Below are 23,260 nucleotides of genomic sequence, written 5' to 3'. Positions count from 1 at the left end.
AATATTGCAAGTACCTAGTACATAGACCTAAGTCAGTGTCCACGTGTATTGCATGGAACTGAAAGTTGTGAGGGAGGACATTTCTCGGGGAGTGAGAACAGAGCCTGGTTCTCTCTCATTCTGGAAGAGTTACATTCCATTGCTATGGCCTCATTAATTACACTGTGTGGAAGAAGACGCTTGTCTTACTTGTTTGGTTGGTCATTGTCAATATCTGTTTTCACTGGTATTTAAAGTGCTTTCAACAGTATGTTTTAAATGGTCTGTATACTTACATGATTATTGATTGTTACTTACGCAGGCCTGGTAAATAATTTTCAACCAAGTAGTTGGGGCTAAGGCTGTAAATTAGATACTATGAATTATAATTCTGTATGAAAAAATAATTTAGATCATCAAAGTTATTCAAATCTGACCTGACTTTGAAATTAGTTTTCACAATTTTGTTTTTCAGGATAACAAAGCCACTAACCTTTGCTGATTGTGTTGGGGATGAACTTCCTTTAGGATGGGAAACTGTATATGATAAACAAATTGGAATTTATTATATGGACCACATAAATAGTAAGTAGAGTGTCACATTTTATTGTTATATGTGAGTTTTCTCTTTTGTTTGTTTTGTTTTTCAAAGTTTTCACATATAATCTCAAAAATGCTAAACCCTTGTTTTGTAAACCAAAATGATCATGGTGCCCAATGAAATATTGAGGTTTTATGATATTGTATATTAAGTTTTCTCTAGCTTTATTCTGAATACACAAAGCAGGCATATAATTGTACCTCACTTCAGGTTTTTCCTATTTGTAAGGAATAAATTCTCCAGGTATCCAGGAAACAGAAAAAATTCTCATGTTGATTTCAAAGTAGAACTTACAAGTTCTTAGAAACTGCCATGTTTGTCCTCCCCTGATAGACAATGTCTGGAGACATTTGTTGTAACCAGGCCTGGGAGAGGTGCTGGTGGCTTGTTGTGGGTGGATACTAGGACTGCTTCTCAACATCCTATAGTGCTCAGGGTGGCTCTACCACAGAGAATGAACATAATCCAAATGTGAGTAGAGCTAAGATGCAGAAACCCAAATTTAGAAGCTGAACCTCATTCAAGAGCTATTCTCTATCAAGCCTTTGTTTTTGATGATCTGCCTCTTTGTCAGCCTTCCTTGACCAGATCTCAGTTAAGGTTCCATTTCTGACTCCATCCACATTTTCTGTCTAGCTTCTTTCAGTATTTTTCTCCTTGTCATTTTGCCACTGGGACCATGAAGCATGGTTTTCCCGTAGCTTGTCTTGTGTGCCTCAGTTTGTTATGTATGGGTCTGAAGTTCTATGTTGTTCTTTACCTTAGTAACTTTTAAGTTCCTTCCTATGTTGGGCCTGTGGGGCTCACTCCAAAGTTTTTAGCTGCTTGGGTCTGAATCTTTGTGTCTTAGATCTTGGAGCAGTGGAGCTTCCCGTGTGGGACACTGAGTCTCAAACAGTGCAGCTGTTCCAAAATCTAGTCAGTGATGACTGGAGAAGAGGAATAAGTACTGACCTGCCTTGTTGCTCTTCTAGGCAGGTATGCAGGTGTCCGGAAGCTTTAAAGTAGATCTACCACATACTTCAAAGGACAGAAGAGAAGCTAAGGGACAGAAGCTGAAAGTGGTCCTTCCACTGGCTCTTAGCATGCCCAGCATCTCATGACCATGTGTGTTCAGGGGAAGGTAGCCATCTAGGGTTGTCTTCCCAACTAAGTTCTCCAGGAGAAGCTTTGAATACATAATACTCTTTACGTTTGAGGAATCAATATTAAAATGGGAACTGTATAGGTTTATGGTGAAGTAAGGGACAAAATAATCCTAGACTGGCAGCATAGAAGGTTCCCAACACTTTCTGGGGCACTGGAATAGTGTGAATAATGCTGTTCACCTGGCTTGTTGCAGTGGGTCTTACAGCTGAATAAACATTAGTAACATCTGGGCAGTTATTAAAAAGCCCTGCCCTTGTTCCATATCAGGCCAATTGTGTCTGGAACTCTGGTGCTGGGGCAGGACTGACTTCTTGCATTTTACATTTTTATTTCCATACTTGAAATAGAGAAGACTTGGAGAGGTTTCTAATAGTCTGGGGTGACAGTGGTGACTGAATAGGTTCAAGCAGGTGGGGAGAGGATTTCCAAGGAGGACTTAGTTTGGACCAATTACATACATACACATACACACACACACACACACACACACACACACACACACACACCAATCCTGCTATCATCCCCTCTGTGTGTGTGCATGTGTGTATGTCACAGACAACATACAATTTACCTTTATAGCCCTGTGAGGTAAGATTCATAGTTCATAAAGTAAAACATTTTAAAGTAAACAGTCCAATACAGCAGTTGGTACATTTGTGAAGCTACCTCTATCTAGTTGCAAAACACTCTCATTTGACCCAAAGGGAAACCCACCTCCTTAAGCAATTATCCTGCATTCCCCCTTTCCCCCGTCTCTGTCTTCCCCCATTAATCTGCTTTTTGTCCCTGCAGTTTTACATATTCTAGACATTTCATATCATATCTAAACATATAATATCAAACACTATGGGGCCTACTGGGTCTGGCATCCTTCAGTTAGCATTGTGCTTCTGAGACTCCTCCATGTTGGAGGCTCTGCATGCTATTCCAGCATATATATCTTCATGACCCCTGGCATGTTGTGGGAGGCTGAACTCAGGTGAGAGTTCTTTGAGGATAGGAGTTAGGTTGATTCCCACTGTGGCCAAGCTAGTGAAGCTTGTTGATGCTGAAGCCGAGGATGAAGCAATGTATGCTGTGTATTGTCTGATTTGGTCTTGCTTTGGATATGAAAGGCCCTGTGTGAGAATGAGTTGTGCTTTGGAGACTAGCTTAGAGTTACTCTAGGGCTGTGTAGGAGTTGAAGTCAGGAAGCAGATGAGAATCACAGGCTGGAACTCAAGAAAAAGATTGGAACTGGAGATAGGTTTGGGTCCTTCCCAGGCCTTCAGAATGAGAAGGCAGAAGTGGGAAATGTCACAATTCTGACTGTTAAGATATAAAGATTTGGTCATGGTAGAATAAGAAGAGGAGAGGAGCAAGCTGAGTTGGGGACAGTAGTGTGTGTATTTTCCCACATTAAAGAAGTATGGAAGAATAATGCTATAAATACCTACTAGCTATACATTTCTAAGCTCATTTAGGTTCATCTTCTCCAGTGTCTATTTTCTTGTAGTGCCTTCCCTTTCATCTTGTAGCATTTTCTTCTTGCCTGAGCTTTAGATACCATAGTAGAAGGTGGGCCACTCTTCAGAAAAGTTCATGATGGAGAACCTTCCATATGGTGCATCTTGGTAATTAATTAATTGACTAGTCACATACACACCTGTCCATCAACTTGTAGATGTCATCCTGATTTCACTTGGGATTTTGCCCTTTTCATTTCAGAGCTTACCCAGATTGAAGATCCAAGGGAGCAGTGGAGGAGAGAGCAGGAACGGATGCTGAAGGAGTATTTAGTTGTAGCCCAGGAGGCTCTCAATGCGAAGAAAGAAATCTACCAAATCAAGCAACAGCGATTCGAGCTAGCTCAGGAAGAGTATCAACAGCTGCACAAATTGTGTGAGGATGATGGCCGCTCATATACCAGCTGTGAGTTGACTTGTCTCCCTCAATGAATGTGTTTCTTTAAAGCCACTCTCTTGACTGAGCTCTCGGAACCATGGTCACTTTTATTTGGATAAGACAGCTTTGTAAACTCTCACTCACATACTATTGGGCAATCCATATTTATTAAGTTGTCTATATTGTACCCAGATTCTGGAGTATGGTGACTGAAAGAGATCAGGTATTAATGGTGTAAAGTAAACACCCATACAGTTTTAGGCAGTGATATGAAACAATCTCCTATTTCATGATTGTCAGATTTCACTTGGAGGGCTCCACTTAGAGATGGCCACAATTAATGCTGCTTGTCTGAAATGATCTCTGAAGAAAGCCACAGAATGGCTTTATAAGTAACTGAATGGGGAGATCCAGGAGTCTGCAGATATGTCAGTCTCCTGTCTGTGTAAAAGCTGTTTCTGGGCTTTAGACTTCATTATACTTTAGACTTGTTAGGCAGAACACTGAATGAGGAAAAACCCAGTCTAATCCAGGTCATTCTGATCCTTAAGTAAGAGGCTGTCCTCAGCTAGTTTCAAAAGAAACCTTGCTTAGTGTAGAGACAGCAAGAGGTGGGCTTTCATTTTACTAACACTTAGAAGGCATCTAAATGTGGAAGGAGCCAGGTTCAGTTTTAGAGGCCAGAGCCTTTTGTAAACATGATCAGTCACTACTTGAACATGCTTGCCCCTTCCCAAAAGAATTTCCTGTACAGAAACACTTATCTGGGTGCCAGTGATCTTGGAGAGAACATATAAACTTGGTACTACTAGATTTTGTTATTATCAGTAAAAGCTAGTTGAGACATAGAGGTGGGGAACTGACTAGTGATACTGTTTTATTGCCAGGTATTTGATGCTGGTAACAGCTTTGACCACTAAAGATATAATACTAGTTTTTTTTTTTTTTCTGTGCTGTAAGTCAGAATAGAATCAAGGTCAAAAGGTCATATATATGTCTTGTGCTCTCTTGTATTGCAACTACTGCTAAAGGTGAAAAGCTTAGAAGCTATGGACATTGAGGAAGGGTTTGCTTCTGAAGCAGGAATTTAAGATATTTTCATTGCTATGTTTCTTGAGGGAATAGAGGCAATTCAGGTATAATAATGTGTTGCTTTGAGGTCATCTTATCTCTTACTTATGATACTGGTTCATCCTAGTTTATTTTTAAAACTTTCCAGAAGAAAGTGATAGGTCAACTGAGTGCTGAGTTATACAAGCTTCCGTTACTCCACACTGTTCTTTTCAGGCTGTGGTCTTACTTTCATAGCAAGGTAATACTGGCTTCATAGAATGCATTCCCTCTCCTCCCTGAAAGAGTTCATGAGGATTTGGTATCTATGCTTCTTTAACTGTGTGATACCATTCACCAAAGATGTCTTGGGGTGTAAAGTTATTTGTGGAAACTTCTCAATTAGATAAAGGCCTATTTAAGTTTGTGGTTTTTCTTGAGTCAGTGTCTGTGTTTGTGTGTTTCTAAGAGTTTATATACTGCATCTGGTCCCAAAGTCAACAATCTTTTCTATGAAGTATCACCAATGAATATGTTAGATTTTGTTGGCCATTCCATCTCAGAGCCATCTAATCAACCCTGTTTTTATTGTGTAAAAGTAGTCAGAGATGACACATAAACATGTAAATCTAGCTATGTTTCAGAGAAAGTATAAATAAAGGTAGCCAGGTACATTCAACCCATGGAAACATTGTTGGATTGTGATCTGAATGGTCAAGTATACAAGTTATTTTTTTAAGGTTTGTAGGTTGTGAGGTGGTGGTCTCTTTTTTCATGCCTGATATTAATAATTTATGTCTTATTATTTTCTTCTTTTTTGGGTTTTTGCATGTGTTTGTGAACAAGTGCTCATGCACATGGAAGCCAGAGGCCAATTTTCTGTTGTTTCTTCAGCTCTCTACATTACTTTTTTTGAGACGGGATCTCTTAATGAACCTAGCTTTCCTTGGTCAGGTTAGACTGGCTGACTAGTCTACCATGTGAGTCCTGGAAATTCAATTCAAGTCCTTGAGCTTGGCATCAAGTGCCCTTACCCACTAATCCATCTTGCCACCCCTTTCTTTTTCTAGTTTTCTTAAATCTGAACTGTATGTTAATGATTTAAGACTTCCTTACATTTTGCATACCTTTTAAAAATATAAATTTTTCTCCCTCAAAATTTAGTATGTTTTTTTTTTCATTTTTATGTACTTCAAAATTATTTCTCAATTCTTTTATGAATTACTTTTGACCCATAGATTCTTTAGAAGTAAATTACTTGGACTTTAAAAAGATGTCCAATTGGTGATGATATATTGCTATTGATCCATTGCTGGTCTATTTTACTATTTATTGCTACTGATCTATTGTTCCCAGAAACTGTAGTAGGTAAGATTTCAGTCCCTTGAGATTATTTTAGTGGCCCAGCATGTATGGCTATCATTGTATCAGAAGGTCACAGACTTAGGGCCTGTAGGTCACACCAGCCTGAAGCATTGGCTTATAAGTAGGTCTAAGGTCATATGGTTAGCATTTCTTAACCTTCCAGACAGCTACTTAGTAAAACAAGGTTAATCCATATAGGATTAGTGCTTTTTGTAGCTAAAAAGGAGACAAATATTGGCAAGGTTTTGTTTTGTTTTTTGTTTGTTTGTTTTTATGATTCATTCAAATACTGATTTTTTTCCCCCCAGAAACCCTTATGTGATTAGTCTGTTACATGTTTTGGTTAGGTCCTCAAGAAAGGATCTCAATTCAGAATTTAGGAGAAGAGAATAGATGGGATGGAGAGATGGCTAAGCAGTTAAGAACATTTGCTCTTGCATACATGGGTTTGATTCCCAGCATCCACATGATGACTCACACCTTCAGTTCTAGAGGATCACCATGCCCTATTTTAACCTCTATGAACACAGTGCACAGACACACTTGTGAGCAAAGGAGCAAAACACTTGTACACATAAAATAAAACCAATAAATCTAAAAACAAATTTTGTTTTAAAAAGAAAGAAGAGGGCTGGGTGGTGGTGGAGCACACCTTTAATCCCAGCACTTGGGAGGCAGGCAGATCTTTGTGAGTTTGAGGCCAGCCTGATCTATAGAGTGAATGCCAAGGTAGGCTCCAAAGCAATACCGAGAAACCCTGTCTTGAAAAACCAAAACCAAAACCAAAAAAGAAAAAAGAAAGAAAAGGAAGGGAAGGAATACATATCATAAAATTTTGAATAAAACAGGATGTTGCTGCCCCACAGGTGATCTCTTGTAGTTCAAGGCCAGCCTGGTCTACACAGTGAGTTCCTTGACCACTGCTGCTATTACACAGGGAAACTCTGACTCTGATAAAAGAAAAAAAGTAAGAAAAGAAAAGAAAAACTTAACAACCTTTCTTGGTAGTTAATGAAAAAGTAAAATGGAGTCAAGGGAAAGTATGGGCCATGACCTAAAACTACCAGTTTAGTTAGATCTGAGCATGGAAACTCAGCAGTGTATGACCTTGAAAATACAAATATTTTTAACATATTTGTTTTGGGAAGGAGTAAGGGTAGGGGGCACCAGTGTGGTGCTGAGCCTATGGAGCAAGGTTATTCACTACTTAACATCCCATGGAGATACTGATGTGATTATTTTTTATATTTCCATGTACCTTTCATTCTCTTGACATTTGGACAGATAAGGAATTATAGTCAATTACATTCCTTCCTCTAATTACAAAGACTCAAGAGACTGTCTTTGAAGGTACCTCTGTGTCTTCAGTAGAGGGGGCTGATGACTTGGTGATTTAGTGAAGTTAGGACATGTTCAACAGGTTCCCTTGCCTGACCTGCCAGAAGTAACCTTCTAGACCCAGTTTCTTCTCTGGGAGTAGGCTATCTTAAAGGCCAGACTTGGGCCTGCTTGCTTTCAGGAAAGGGCTGAAGATGCCAGTGGAGCTTCCTGGGGCCTATCAGCTCACCAGGGAAAAAGTCAGCTATGAATGGAATCTAGGAGTTAATCCAAGTGGTTTATCAAGTGGCTGCTGTCCCTAGGGTTTCCACCAGGCCTTTTCAGTGTTCTGTTTAACCTGAGCTACTGATTACAATGAGGAAAACCCTGCTAGTCATGACTCAACTGAATTCTTTCTAGCCACAGGGTAAAGTTCAGTACAGTGATCCTGTTGGCTTAAATGCTTGTGACCTAACAGATGGTTTATATGGCCACACCAGAGGGCCTGAGACCACTTTAGGAGATGCTTTTGCCTTGATCCATAGCACACCTGGCTACAGTCAGCCACATGGCATATCTCTGTATGCCAGCTAGTCAATTTAAGCAAGGAGGTAGCTAGCTCCTTGTTGTGGTACTGGGAACTGAGTACTGTCTCTCTAGATTTTCTTTCTATTAATTACTTCCTCCATTGGTAATAACCTGAAGCAGAAGTAAAGCAGTATTCAATAAGCTAATATTTCTTGTACGGTAGCATGATTGCCACAGATAGTCACATGCTGTGATCTTCTTTTCTCTCTAAAGAAATTGAATGTAAGGCTGGGGAGATTGTTTAGTTATTGAAGTGCTTACCTTGTAAACAGAGGACCTGAGTTCTATCTCCAGAACCCATGCAAAAATAGCTGGGTATGGTGGCACATACTTGTAATCCTAGCACTGAGGGAGCTAGAGACAGGTGAATCCCCCAACCTAGGGAGATAGCCTGTCTCAAAAAGAAGGTAGTACCTAAGAAGGAAAGGCCGAAGATATCTTTAATTCCCATATGCATGCACACCAATATTCACTTGTGCTCTGGTACATATATGAATATGCACATGTATATACAGACACATACTCCCACACAGAGAGAGGAGCAATGTGAGAGAGAGGGAGAAGCAATATCAGTTGGGAAAAGTTATTTAAGATTATGTACCCAAGGGATGATAGGACTTAGATTGGAACCCAGATGTATTTGTGACCTTCAATTCTCTGTACTCTTTCTTAGACAAGGAAAAGGCATCTCAGAAGTACTGGTTGCAATTTTGAAAAACACTCCGTTCTCTATTTTCAAGATATCTGAAAATTAATAAGGTGTCTAGAAATTATGCAAAATACCTAGGACAACTATAAGGGAGAGTATTTTCTGGTTCTTGACTTTCATGTGGCCCACCTAGGATCAGTACACATCCTTTTTTTTTTTGCCTAGATATTTAGTGCCTGCCATTGGTATGAACTAAATTCTGGACACAATTTATTCTTAATGGCTGATTGTCAGAGAAATGAAGCAACAGTGATAAACATAGAAACAAACTAGAATAGCCATTTCTAATGCTGGAACAGAAGGGTGTCAAGAGGATTGGAGGAGCGGAAGTGCATTTTGCCCACACCCTTCATACATTATAGGGTCACTACAACGAAACTCCATTCACTGGGGGAAAAATTTCAATGTTGGGCCATCTGGTATCTAAGAATGTCCAAGCCTTGACTTTTTTTTTGTTCCTGACTAAAACAAATACGTGTCCAGGAACAGAGATCACAACACTCCTTCATGTCTATGAGCACCTGTGTTGTTCACTCCCTGTTATACAGTCCTAGTTTATGCTTTGTAGACCACTCAAGCTGAAACAGTTCTACAGTAGACACACCCCTACTTTTTCCTACAGCTCCATTTTGCAGAAATCTATATTTTTCATTACAACATGTTCTTCTGTTTGCCTTCCTCTTACTGATTAATGCATTCTTTACCTCAGCAATTTTTTTCTGTAGTTACTCCCTCATTCTTGTGAAATTCTAGCCTCTGCATGAATTCAGATGAACTATGTGGCCATTCTCAGGAGCCTTTTGAAAAAGTCTTGCCTGTGGTAGAGTTGTAGTCTGAGCCACAGGTCTGCAAACTATGTTAGGCCTGCAGGCTGAATTCTATCCATGCAGGTGTTTGCAAAAACATTTTCTTGGAACTGAGCCATGACCATTCACTCACTTATTGTCTATGCCAGTGAAAACAGCAGAATCAAGCATTTGAGGCAGACTGTATGGCCCAGATAACCAAACAAATATAATTAATATTTATTTCTTTTTGGAAAAAGTTTCTTACCCTCAGCCTACACCAGCAGTTGTCAATTATGGAGACAAGTCTCCTGGAGGGCCTTTATCTACTGCTACTGCCTGTTAATTAGCTGTGAATAGAGTTGGACATTTTTATTGTTTGTTCCTTTAAAGTCTCTCAGGTAATTCCTGAGTTGAGGTCTGGTGGCCTAGATTGACTGTGACTTGTCCCATCTAGCAGCAGGAATGTGACTTTATTATCATGGTTCCAAGAATGAGCTGAGATGCCGCAAGTGTCTCTGGGTGCCTGGGAAAGAGGCGGCCTTATCTCCGGTGAGAACATGCTGACTCATCCTGGATTCTTTGGTCAGGTGGTGGCAGAGCTTGACCTTATCAGCCATCAGTGCTGCCAACATTCTTTCTGAGGCTCCAAGCCTATCCCACTCAGACTATCTTCCATCGGCACTCTGCTAAAGGTTTTCTCATCTGCTTGTCTGGCTGGGGATGAAGGCTTTAGGCAATCCTGTCATCCTTTTGTTTCCCTTCCCACAGGCAGGTTGGAGCAGGCCAGAGAAAAATAGATCACACAGCATTTTTCTCACATGTTAGTCAGCAACCCTCAATTTTGAAGGCTACATGCATGCATGTTTACTGAGAGCTAATCCCCAGGAGCTCAAGTCCTAGCTGTGATTCTTCCTGTGAGTGAGTGCTAGTGCAAGTCAAGTCACTACAAACTTGTTGTTTTCCTCTATATAAGAAGGAAAGTACCACTGTTTCCCCTGCTTGATAAAGATTTTGTGAAAATATGTAAAATGCATGTGAAAGGCACTCTTATGATGTTTAATTCTTTACGTTGTTGTCCAGCTAGAACTGTAACATTATCATTATAACATTCAAAGGAATATTATATTCCTGAACAGACCCTTTGAGTTAGTTAATGTCTTTCTGCATTCAACTGTCAAAGTAGGAGAGGGTGGAAGTCTGGTGTTTATTATAAGCCTCAGGGTTGGAGATGGATAGGGAGCTATCTTGTAATAAAAGTGACATGTGTGCTGTGAAAAAGGGTCAGGAGTCCAAGCTATTCCTTGGACTCCGAGAGTGCTTCTGATAGACTTACTGGAACTCAGCATTTTATTTATAAATTGAATTATACTATTAAAAGTTTTGCAGTGTTCACCACTATTCTTAGCATCTTGAGATTAAATATGTTCACAGTCTTGGATACTTGGATTGCCTTTTCCTTCATTTCAGACTTGGAATTCTTAATTTTAGACAGTAACAAATGGTTTCATGCAGTAAAAGCTCTCTTTTCACATGGTTTTAGTTATATATATATGAAGATTTAATCCCACATGTCTTGACAAGCAATTCATGAACAATGGAGTCTTCCCAAGATTGGGTTGGGGGTTTTCATTGGTGGATTTGGAGTGCCTATGGTGGTAGTCTTGTTTCATTAAGCCCCACTTCTGTATCTAAAGTATGCTGAATATGGCTACTGGTCACTGTTATGGTTCTGTTAGGGAGAAGCAAGAGACAGGAGTGGGGAGAGGCTTCTGTGTAAATGTACAGTAGTGGCCACCTCAGCTCTCATGTGTTTTTCAAGTCCCTACTAATTTTTTCTTAAGACATTTTAGAGGCAGAAACTATTTTGTGATGATGATTCCAAGTTTATGTTACTTAGTGTTTTCAAGTGTGCAACTACATGTGTGTGTATGAATGCACATGTTTGCATGTGAATGCACATGTATGTGGGCACCAGACCTCAGTATTGTTCCTCAAGGGCTTTGGTTTGTTCTTACTATTATTTACTTTTTGGAGACAGAGTCTCTCACTGATTAGGCTGTCTGGCAAGCTAGCCCCAGGGATTCTGCTGTCTCTGTCTTCTCAGCACTGGGATTACAAACACAAGCCGCTGTGCCTAGCTTTTTTTACGTAGGGTCTAAAGATTTAACTCAGGTCCTAATGCTTTTGTGGCAGGTACTTCATAGACTGAGCTTTCTCACAGACTCTGCTGTTTGTTAATGGTTTTTAACAAGGGATTTTGCTGTTTTTTTTGTTTGTTTGTTTGTTTGTTTTGGTTTGGTTTTGGTTTTTCAAGATAGGGTTTCTCTGTGTAACAGTTCTGGCTGTCCTGGAACTTTCTGAATTTAATGTTGAATTGTGGTAGTAGGTTTAGTTTCTAGTCTTAGTGGGAAAGATCCCGGGCATTATCCAATTGGCATTATCCTCCTGACATAAGTTGACATGCTTAACTGGAGTGTAAGGGAGTAGATAGCAAATCTTAGACATTTACATATTGCATTTAACCAGTGGCCTGTAGGCTTAGGTAGGTGTGTGTGTGTGTGTGTGTGTGTGTGTGTGTGTGTGTGTGTGTGTGTGTAAGTAGGCACACACAGCATTGTGGAAGTTAGAAGGCAATGGATGTTTTTCTTTACATTCTACCTTGAGACACAGCATCTTGTTGTTTCACACCCCTGTGTGCCTGATTAGTTGGCCCAAGAGCCTCTGTGGACGGATTCTCCTGTCTACACCTCTCATCTTGTTGTAGGAACACAGGGATTACAGATATCATTACTATACCAGGCTTCACATGAGTTCTGGGGATTTAAACTTAGGTCTTGGTGCTTGTGTAGCAAGTAGTTTGCCACTGAGCCATTTCCCTAGCCCTGATGTGGAGATGTTTATAATGTGGAGATAGTTATCAATGATTTTTGCCTGTTAAGAGCAATATTTGAGGGCTAGAGAGATGCCTTTGTGGTTATGAACACCAGCTGTTCTTCCAGAGGTCCTGAGTTCAATTCCCAGCAACTACATGATGTCTCACAACAATCCCTAATGAGATCTTGCCCCCTCTTCTGGCCTGCAGGGATACATGCAGACAGAACACTGTATACATAATGAATAAATAATTTTTTTTAAAAGAACATTGTTTGAGGAGCTCAGCAATTAAGAGCACTGGTTACTCTCATGGAAGACCTGGGTTTGATTCCCAGCATCTACATGGTGGCTCACAAGCATCTGTAACTCCAGTTCCAGGGAATCCAATGTCTTCCTCTTCTGGGTGCAAGGGCACCAGACACTCCATGGTACATAGACATACATGCAAGCAAAACACCCGTTCCCATACAATTTCAAATTTTTTAAAATAACATTGTTTGAGCTATAACATTCATTTTTTATCTCAAATGAAATCTATGAGTTGGGTAATGTAAGTTGTAGAATTTGGAAATAGACATTCTTATCTAAGATAAAATTCTGGTGTGTTGGTGGGGTGTGGTCCGGGACTGGTGCTTATTAAATATATGGCTTTTCTCATGCTATGAAAGATCTGTATTCCTAGCCTAAGAATTATGGATTTTGTTTGTGACAGGGTCTTAACTCTGTAGCCCATTCTGGCCTTCAGTTTAAAGCAGTCTCCTTGCCTCAGATTCCTAAGTCCTGGATTACAGGCATGAGCTGCCACACCCAGCTAAGAATTGTGTTATAAAAATGTTTCCCTCCATGTCCTTGAGAGACCACAATTCTAAGTATAAGACAATTTGAGATAAAGCTGGCAGACATTTCACTCTTCCAGATATTTATTTCCAGCAGATTCAGTTGTTTGAAGTTCTGACTAAATGGGGCTTAAATAGTAGATTTTCCATAGAGCTGTTTTTAAAATAGGAGCTCTGAACTGCTCAAATTAACTTTGGATGTGGTTCTAATTGAAGTTTTAAATAATCTTGCTGTGTAAGCTACTTGATGGTTTTAAACTGTCCTTTCCAGTATAAAGTGAGGAAAGGATTTTGAATTAAGTTCTAGTTGTGAGCATCTAAGTTAAACTATGAGAGGGTCAGTAATAGTACTGAAATCACAGGAGTGAATGGAAGGGTCACTACCAGAAAGCTGATGATACTTGTAGGCTCACAGGAGAAGGCCATGGAACTATTGAAGAGAATAGAAATCAAGTTGCCATAGTATGAACTACCACTTTCAGCTATGTAAACAAAAGTGATAGTAATAGAAGAAAAAAACAGTGAAGAGAAGTGAGGGACTAGGGGACAGATACTGACTGTCTCAGCCACTTGAATGTCAGAGAGGGTTTTCAGCTTTGTGTGGACAGCAATTGGCAGAAACAGATCTGTGGGGTTTATTTACGCCAGGTATTGACTAGTCATACTAATGACACTGTCTTTAAAAAGCATCAAGTCTCGTGCATGACACTGTTTAAGAAACTATAGGTTTACTTTAGCCAAACATCTAAACAAACTGAGAATCAAAGTGTGAACACCTTACTTCAGTTTCCAGTAAAAAAGTAACTTGGGGGCACACTGCCTTCAGTCTAGTTAGACTGACACAGTAACTAGATTTTGATGGAACTGGAAAACTAGATGTCTTTTAATTTTATATGGTTTCAGTGTTATTTTTTTCTTTTTCATGGCAACAATTATCTACTTAGAGACTACAGATGTAAAGACAATAAAATATAAAATCAGTTGACATGCAACCATGAAGAATAACAATAGTTACCTTTGATTCTATCCTTTAATCACTTCTGTGCCTTTGTATTGGAAAGTAATTGAGTAAGAACAATTTTCCACGCCATACTCTTTTCTCCCTTGTGTCTATGTGGGATTTACCCCTCATAGATTTATAGTAGAAGTAAACAGTTTATTTACCTGTAGCTTATTTTTCTTCTGTGATCATATAGTAAATTTTAATGCAAAAATCAAACATCAGATTTGAGGTTGTGAAATGTTAATAATTATTTGGGAGCCAGTGCCCATGTGTAAATCCTAGACTGAGAATCAGTTATTAATATGATGAATCAGAAGTTCCTTTTGTTCATTTAAAGACTCTGTTGTAAAATAAAACATTTTCTTTTTCTTTAGCCTTCTCTGGATATTCAACTAACACAAAGTATGATCCACACCAGATTAAAGCAGAAATAGCAAGTCGCCGGGATAGGGTAAGTGAAACCAGGGTTTTCACAGCTGGAAAGCACTGTATGTATTTCTATGTAACAATACTTATTATGATTCATTGTGATCATCAATACATCTGACACCAAGACTTTGCTAAGATTTTTATACAAATTATTGTTGCATTTTGTTTTATTTTTCACTTATTTTGCAATAGCTGAAAAAACTATTTTGTTTTAAAACTATTTCTCATCACACAAAAAGTAGCCAGTATCCATTACATTATTTATAGGATAGGCTATCCAACCATTTGGGAAGATGGCATGATGTCAGGGTCCAGTGTCACAGGGCTGCTTCTCTTTGCCAATAGGGTACCACTTTTGGCGTTGTTCTCCTTGGGTTGCTAGTCCCAAAGAACCAGCTGCTATAGCAGCGCTTCATCAGAACTATTCTGATCCTTCCATGGTAACACCTATATTCATTGAATGATAACTTGTCTCATCCCTTTAGGCCCTTATCACACCTGGTTGTCTGAGAGAGGACTCATGTTTTGTGACAAAGCTCAGGAAACATCTTGGTAATGAGCCCTCCTCTTTTACTGGTGTGCAATTACATAAACTAGGCTGTGCGTTTTAGTTGTCAAGTTTAAGCACAGCAAAGAAAAACACCTGGGAAGCTTTTTAAACTTGAAAGTTTGTAGGCCCATTCCCATGTGGCTTAATGGATCCAAAGTCTGTTTAAGGAATCCTTGGTAACATCTATGAGGAATAAGTGCAAGTGAAGATGATAAAATGTTACATTTGCTATGTGATGCGTACAGTGTTACCATCAGGAAACAAGTGTTGTTCCACACCTCATAGGATTGGTCAGGACTAGGGATTTAAAAAATTTTTCATTAGAGAATTTCATACATGTATACAATGAAATGTGATCATATTCACCACCCATTTCCTTCCTCCAGACTCCTCCATATCCCCTCAACACATCCCTTTTCCAACTTCATATCTTTTTTTTCTTTGATTACCTAAGTCGATTAGTGTTTGCCCATATGTGTGTGGGTATGATAATATCTACTGGAAATTCTACCAGTGGACACATTCTGAAAAGATGACTTATTTTTTCCTTCCCCATCAGCTATAACTGCTAAGGGCTCTTCAGTAAGGAGGCTACTTCCCCATCTATGCTGGAATGTGGCTGGCTTGATTTAGTGCAAGTCTTGTAGTAGAGAACCAGAGTTGCTCTGAGTTTATAAGTGTAAAACCATGCTATATCTAGAAGACAGTTCTTCACCACACTGCTCAGGATTGGGGAGTTCTAGTCTAAGCAAGGCAGTTTTCCTAGAATAGTGGAGAATAGATGACCCATGCAATTGAAATCTGAGGAAGAATGTGGGTGACTGTTGTATAAATAATTTATCACTGCTTGGATTTGAAAAAAATGTTTTTAGCTTTCCAGATTAAAACGAGAGCTGGCCCAGATGAAGCAGGAGCTACAGTACAAAGAAAGGGGTGTGGAGACCCTACAAGAGTGAGTTACTTGCATGTGTACATGGGAGCATTTTCTTGTGATTTCCTTTTTTTTTCTGGCACATTTGGTACCTGGGCATGTCATATCATGTCATGTTTAAAAGCATCAAGAGTTTAATTTTTATGTCCATTATGTTCTGATCTCAAACAGCAGAATAGTTCATTTCCTTAAAGATACCTTATTCTTTCCAATGGAAATACTTGGGAAACAAAACCCTTCTTTTTATGTTATGCATACTTTTTTATAGCTGTACTGCTTAAGACACATGTCACTATTTACCTTTAAATATTTGTATTAGTTTCTCTTAATTTTTTAATTCTAAAATTCATTAGAATAAAATTACAGACTAGTTCCCAGTCTCGGTAGTCACATCTAATGTTCTTAGTAGTCATACATGGGTAGGGCATATTGTCTCTACAATGACAATAGTGATATATTGAACTAGATGACTCTTGGTGTGGACCATCCTGCACACCAGAGAGGCTGTGCAGCATCCTTGATCTCTACCCATTAGCTGTCAGTAGCTTCCAACTTCCATTGTGACAACTTGTAACGTGTCCAGACGTTGTCAAATGCCTGCAGTTGAGAAGCACAGGGCTAGTGGCTACACATTATGCAGCATAGGCTATAGATTCCCATCATCACAAAAAGTACTGCTGGATAGTGTCATCTGCAAGACTTCCTCCTTTTCTTGCAATTAGATCCATATAAACAGTTTGAGGAGGAATTTCTTATAATTAATAAGCTGTATTAAATCAGCACATGAAGTGAACAAGAGATAATTTATAGATGGTGATGGTATTTGTCTGAATCAGGGTTTTTTGTTTGTTTGTTTTCATTTGGTTTTAGTTTTTTTGAGACAGGATTTCTCTGTGTAATAGCCTTCAATGTCCTGGAACTCACTCTGTAGACCAGGCTGGCCTTGAACTCACAGAGATCTGCCTGCTTCTGCCTCCTGAGTGCTGGGATTAAAGCGGTGAGCCACCACTGCCTGGCTAGAATTAGTTTTCTTAAGAAAGTAGTGTAGATTTATTGACTGGTAGATATTTCAGAGCCTGGTTCCACTCGCTAAACTTGACATGTGATTCATACTTTCTGAGCCTGTGTTTGTTTCTCCTGTTTACACGATTGTCTTAGCCATTCTGCCTGCTACAAGAAAATACCATCAGCTGGGTGGCTTGAAGAACAGTCTTTCATTTCACAAGAAGTCTGGAAGTCTGAGTCTATTCCTATAAATGTGCTAGTTCCAGACTTGTAGATAGTCACTTTTACACTGACAGTTTCCTTACATGGCTCAGAGAGGTTGTCTAAGTTTTGTCTCTCTTCCTTTTCTTTCTAGAACATATGTGGGTATACTCATGTCCTTGTCTAACTCCCAGCCCCATCCAAAGTACTTTCACATTAGAGCATAGGGCTTCAACAGAAGAATGGGAAGGGGTACAAATATGCAGTTGATAGCAGAACTGATCAAATTCAGTTGCCCAGAGTGCAGAATTATAGTAACCATATGGTTACTGTAGTGGGTAAAGACAAGCAACATAGCATGTTTTGTATCGTAGATTCACACTCAGTAACACTGTAATAATTATGAAGGCAGTGTTGATCTTTATGGGGAGATAATAGATAAGTGTGTTTGATAAGTGTAGTTACCTCTGCCTTGTGTGAGGGGTATGATCTGGTGATATCAGACTATTTTTAAACATTACATTGAGATTGACTATTTTTTCCTTTTTCATGTGTATGTGTTTGTGGTGTGTTATTATATGCGTGTTATGAGTGTGTGTGGACTTGTATGTCATGCATGTGGAGGCCTGAGGCTGAAATATGGGAGTCTTTATCACTTTCCACCTTACTCATTAAAGTGGGCATCTCAATGGAATTCAGAACTCCTATCTCTACCTTGTGAGTGCTGGGGTTATAAGCAGGCTGTCCCAGCTACCAGACAATTATATGGGCTCTGGGGATTCAAATTCTGGTCTTCATGTTTGCTGCTTATCCATCCAGCATGTCCTTTAATTTGTGGATCAGGTATCCAGCCAGAGACTGACTATTGTAGTCAGCCTGGATTGGGTTGGTTCAGGGTTGCTTTATGTGTCCTTTTTATATTAAGGTCATCTGGGTACCAGGGAAGACACAAAACAAAGGATTTGTTGCATTTTGCCTGGGGGAACTTGGCGGTCTCTGGCCCTGACTCCCAGGAAAGTTAAAAAGATGGCAATTTATTCAGAAACACAGCCATGCCCCCTGCAGGTGGGTTTTGATAAGCCGATCAGCATAATGCCATCTGAGCCCTTTCAAAGTCATTATCCCTCTTTGTTCTTTACTAGAACTGAGCAATCTGTTTGTGTAGTCTGCCTGGGTTTTGGTTCTGCAAGCTGAGACTTTTAATTAGCACTAGTCAGTTAACACAGCTGGTTTTGTTCTGCTTTTTAAAAGTTTTGTCTTAAGTAAATCAAGCCTCTTCTCCACGCTGCTGTGTTGGAAGCTGCATCGGCACTGTGTGCTTCCTGGCTACTGGCTTTTGTTGCTCATTTGGTCTGCTTGATGCAGTGCTTCCCAGTGTGTTGGTGCAGGCTCTTTATCTGCCGCCCCTCCCCCATCATCCAGAGAGCCTCCAGATCTCCTGATGCTTTTAGGATGCTTCCCTGTGTGTTGGGACTATTCCATTAAAAGGAATGAATAATTGGATTTGATAGGTTATCAAAATTTGCCTGGAATGTGTCGTTGATTTCCTGCTTTCAATGCCCTTTGCTATTAATAACTTTACTGTATGGTGTGGGATAACCTGATATTTTAATAGTGGTCTCTTTGTATGCTGGAAGCTGCAGATCATTTCATTTTTTACTTGCAAATGTTCTGAGGAAGGTGACTAGGGTTCGGAAAGAATATGAGGGTGTACAGCAGTCCCAAAGCTCACAGGGAGTCAATTCCTATGCTTTTTCCTAAAGGCAGTGGCTTTTGCCGAGATTGCTGTGTTTGGTGCTCAATGCTTCTCCTGGCCCATTGTGGATAGCCTGTTTCCCAGTTTGAATACAAAGTTTGTAATATCCGGTTAAGACTGAATAATCTAGAACATAAAATATGCTGGGAATTGGAAAATGAACTTCCCTTTGCCCTTGCTAGGAAGTAGTCCATCTGTTGTAGTTGTTAGTTGTGACTCAGGGATAGCAGGTAGCCTCTGCTTCTCCTGCTATGTAGCATGAATGAGCTCAGGGAGAGAGGCTTAACTTCATGCCTGCAGCTGGCATAGACATAGGAATTGGGATCCCAGAAGAGAGAGACATGATGTTTTTAGTTAGTTTCTAATTGCCTTAGCAAGATGTCATACTTGGGAGTAATCATTGTAAACTTGCCTCTTTCCTAGGAGAGATTCATCTTGCCTGCCATAGCTCACAGGGATACCTACCCTTACCTGTAAAAAAGCAGATGGAGAGGTTCTGGACCTAGCCTTGGTCCTGAGGGGCTTACATTCATTTCTGTGCCCTACCAGTGAGCCAGACTTCAAACACCTTTCAGGAAGGAGTAGTCCGGAAAGAGCCCTACTTGAATAGCAAGCATGTTACTGCTCTGTTGGAAGCTGCATTATCACTATGTGTTTATTGTATTCTGTGATACAGCCTCAGGAAAAAGGGAAAACATAGACGCATACATCACTCTTAAGTTTCTTTGCAAGTGAAAAACAAACTGGTACCTTGCCCTGAGTACCACCATCTATGAGATTTTTTTACATCCAAATTAATTTTCTGCTACTGAAGATGGGACACTTACGTTTGGATCAGATCAATTGTGAATATTTATATTATTCATTGAGAAATTTTTATATTATTCATTGAGAAATTTTGAGAAAAAATGATCATCCCACTGTCCCTGTGAAATCAAGACTAGATAGCAAATGAGCTGTTGTACATAAATGTTAAGCTTATGGTTTTGTTTTGGTTTGGTTTTAATTATTAACACGGTTTAATGCAGCAGCCTCCAGTTTTCCTCCAGAAATTTTCTGATGTTCTTGCTTCCCAGAAACTTCAGAGCACCTCAACATGAGTTTGGCTGCTCATAACATTTTAAACTTGACTTGTTTATCTTGGTGAATTTCCTGGCTAGCAAGGAAATCCATCATTATGCATGAGTCCAAGAGAGGAAAAAAGAACCTTTTGTATTTTTTTAAAATCTATATATGCTGCAAATTTGTGGAGGGGAGCTGGCCTTGGATATAGTTTCTGAATTAATGATGAATGTGTGTGTCAGGGTGAGGGGGGAGAGGGAGAGAGAGAGTTAGCTTTCAATGATAGAGGACATATAAAAGTAGAGAGAAGAATATAATGAAAGTTTCCTATAGCCCTCTTCCTATTTTAACCCCACAGTGATTAGTCTTGACAAATATATAGCCCTATCTCATTCCCTAAGTTCTTATTGAAACAAATCCCCAAATCACATTTAATTGATAAATCTTTTCCCTAAAATTGTAGACCCTTTTTCGAACGTAATTTGAGCCCTAGTATCTCACTTACTAGGCACCCATCAGCAAAGAGCTCTCCTGTTTCCCATTCTCTTTGACTCAAAATTCCAGTGAGGCCACACAGTGCATTTGTTTAGAGTTTCTGTTCAATGTTTTCATCTTCCTTTTGTTTTCCTAATAATTGATTTGCTCAAGAAAAGAATCTGTGTGTCCTGTAATAGTTTCCCTGATTTTAGATTTCTCTTCTTGAATTTCCAGATTTTCAGTAAGTTCTTGCTTTGGTGGCTTGCCAAAGCCATACATATTTCCCATAAGCTTTCTGCCTCCTTTTGTACATATGTATCTTTTAGGATAAGTACCTGAAAGTTAGTTTTGTCGGTCACAGGATAAATGTATTTGTCATATATTAGACATTGCCAAATTTTCCTACAGCAGCTGCATCATTTTGTCTTCCTACCACTGGACTTGGGACGTCTCTGTTTCCCATGGCTTTGCCAACAGAATATGTTGACAGCTATGGCACTTCTGCTTTTCTCATTGGTGAATGAGAGCATCTAAGGGTATTATTCCCTTGTGTTTCCCTCAAGGCTCTCTGGAAAAGTCTTCAGAAAATACAAACATCATGTATCCTGAGAAAGTCTTAAGTGAACTATTTCGAGAAAGATCACTGGACTCTGTTGTCAGAGTCCAGGTTTTGAAACCTGACTTGAAAATTACCTTAATTTGACTCATTGCTAGTCCAGAGGCAAATACAATAATGCAGAAACTAAAGAGTGTTTCTGGAATGAATAAAACACAAGCATGGTCTTGGAATGCTCACAGGTATGGGCAGAATCCCCTTGGTAGTCTCCTGTTTGGAGATCTGAAGTGAACCTTGTACTAATTCTGAGCTGTCCTTCCTGAGAAGCACACTTAACATGGCTTTACCCTAAGTTTCTCCCATTTATTTGCCTAATACTGTAATGTTCCTGGTACTGGTATGATGACCAGAATGCTGTCCCGACCCCCTTGTTACTACATCTGTTTATTATGGTGTGATATTTCCACACTTGGCATCCAATCCCTCTCACAAATTATACTCTGCCTACTCTGAGCTGAGGCACTATTGTGATTCATGATTCCTGTGAGTAACCACAGAGAATCTTTTTAAATGTCTCCTCAGCTTATGACTCTCATGTGTCCTTCTCTCTCTGTAGAATACAAGGTAGATGTTTGATGAGTTATCCTACTGGACCAACTTCATGTCTCCCTAGTTTTATTCTCACTCATCCATGCCAGCCCCCCTGACCACCCTCCCTACCTGGGACACTTTTTGTTTGTTTGCTTGCTTGCTTTTTGTTTTTGAGACATGATTTCTCTTTGAAGACCAGGCTGGCCTCAAACTCACAGAGATCCACCTGCCTCTGCCTCCCGAGTGCTGGAATTAAAGATGTGTGTCACCAATGCCTGGCAGGACACTTGTTTTTAATACTGGCACTAAATTCATTCTTCTTTTCTGTGGGTCTCTGGGGCAAGTGACATCTTACCTAAATTCATGATGAATCATCCTATTGAAGAGGCAAACTCTCAATTACATGCTGACCCTAAAGTTGCTTCATTTTGTTTGAAATCATGAATACTATATTACTTCATGATTTTTATCTTATTTGCTACCTTCGAGATTCAAGTGATACTTTCTTTGCCTTGGTTCCTAACCTATCAGGAGAACTCAGACAATTTCTGGAACAGGAGTATCTCAGGATAATAAATGGACCCTAGTCTGGGTACTGTAGGAGTGACTGATATCACAGTCTCTGCTAGCCATCATGTTATTTACTTTATCCTTAAATACTCAGAGGAGCCTTGAAGGAAGGTTATCCTCAGTCCAATGGTTTTCCTAGGCTGCCAGGATCTTAGGGAGATCTATTAATTGGCCTGGTTACCTTCTTATTAACTGCTCAAGTATTTCCTTATCCTCTATATTTTAGATTATATTTAAGTTGAGCCCTGGGTTTTAAGAAGTCCTGTTACTTATGTATGCTGTTCACATTACTGAAAGGGGTGCCCACTGAGTGGTTCAACAACTAGTTTCTGCTAGGTCCGTTCCTACCACTCTGTGAGGCTCTCAGCCTTACAGTTGATTAAGGAACTTCCCAGTTGAGGTAGGATGGATAGAGTTACACCTGCTTGTCTCCTTAAATAAGAATGACTACATACTTCTAAGTATTTGATATCACGTGGAGTCATTACTGGATAAAAGAGTTAACACTTTCTGTCTGAGGATTTAGTGGTCTAGAACAGTGTACAGTTAGATTAGGGATTCATTAACAGTAGCCTACTAACATGCACATAAGGTACAATAGTGGAACCCCCTTCTAGCACTACTCAGATAGCAGTGAGACACACAGAAACAGGGTGGAAACAAAAATGACAGTGTTCCCAGTAATAGGATAGACTGAGCATTCCATACAGGATCTGCAAGTTACCAAAAGCTTCTTGATGCACATTCAAGGCCCTTTCTAGAACTGCTCATATAAAATGTAGTGGTTATAACAAAACATTTGTTCTTTTGTGTTTTAATATGTGGAATTAACTTGGAATAATTCTAGAAGACTGGCAGCTCTTTTCTCAAAGGTGAAGGTTTAAGGTTTAAGGTGTTAGGCTTTACCCTTCTTCTGCTAGTGAATTCTACTAGCATCTTCATTTGATCACAAAAAATGGGCAATATAATATGAGGTTGATGATAAACAT

The 23,260-nt window shown here is 39.6% G+C and overlaps 1 protein-coding gene across 1 annotated transcript in view; it reads left to right on the top strand.

Annotated features, from left to right (window-relative positions):
* Nucleotides 1-23,260, top strand: part of Wwc3 (WWC family member 3) — a 103,522-nt gene that overhangs the window by 36,228 nt on the left and 44,034 nt on the right. The window contains exons 2-5 of the mRNA XM_051174881.1: nucleotides 455-564; nucleotides 3,437-3,640; nucleotides 14,518-14,594; nucleotides 15,995-16,074. Of these exons, the coding sequence (XP_051030838.1) occupies nucleotides 455-564; nucleotides 3,437-3,640; nucleotides 14,518-14,594; nucleotides 15,995-16,074 (471 nt within the window). The remainder of the gene's footprint in view (nucleotides 1-454; nucleotides 565-3,436; nucleotides 3,641-14,517; nucleotides 14,595-15,994; nucleotides 16,075-23,260) is intronic.

This window comes from Phodopus roborovskii, unplaced genomic scaffold (assembly GCF_943737965.1).
Source record: "Phodopus roborovskii unplaced genomic scaffold, PHOROB, whole genome shotgun sequence".
Taxonomy (NCBI): Eukaryota; Metazoa; Chordata; class Mammalia; order Rodentia; family Cricetidae; genus Phodopus; species Phodopus roborovskii.
This window is presented reverse-complemented; position numbering and strand designations above follow the sequence as displayed.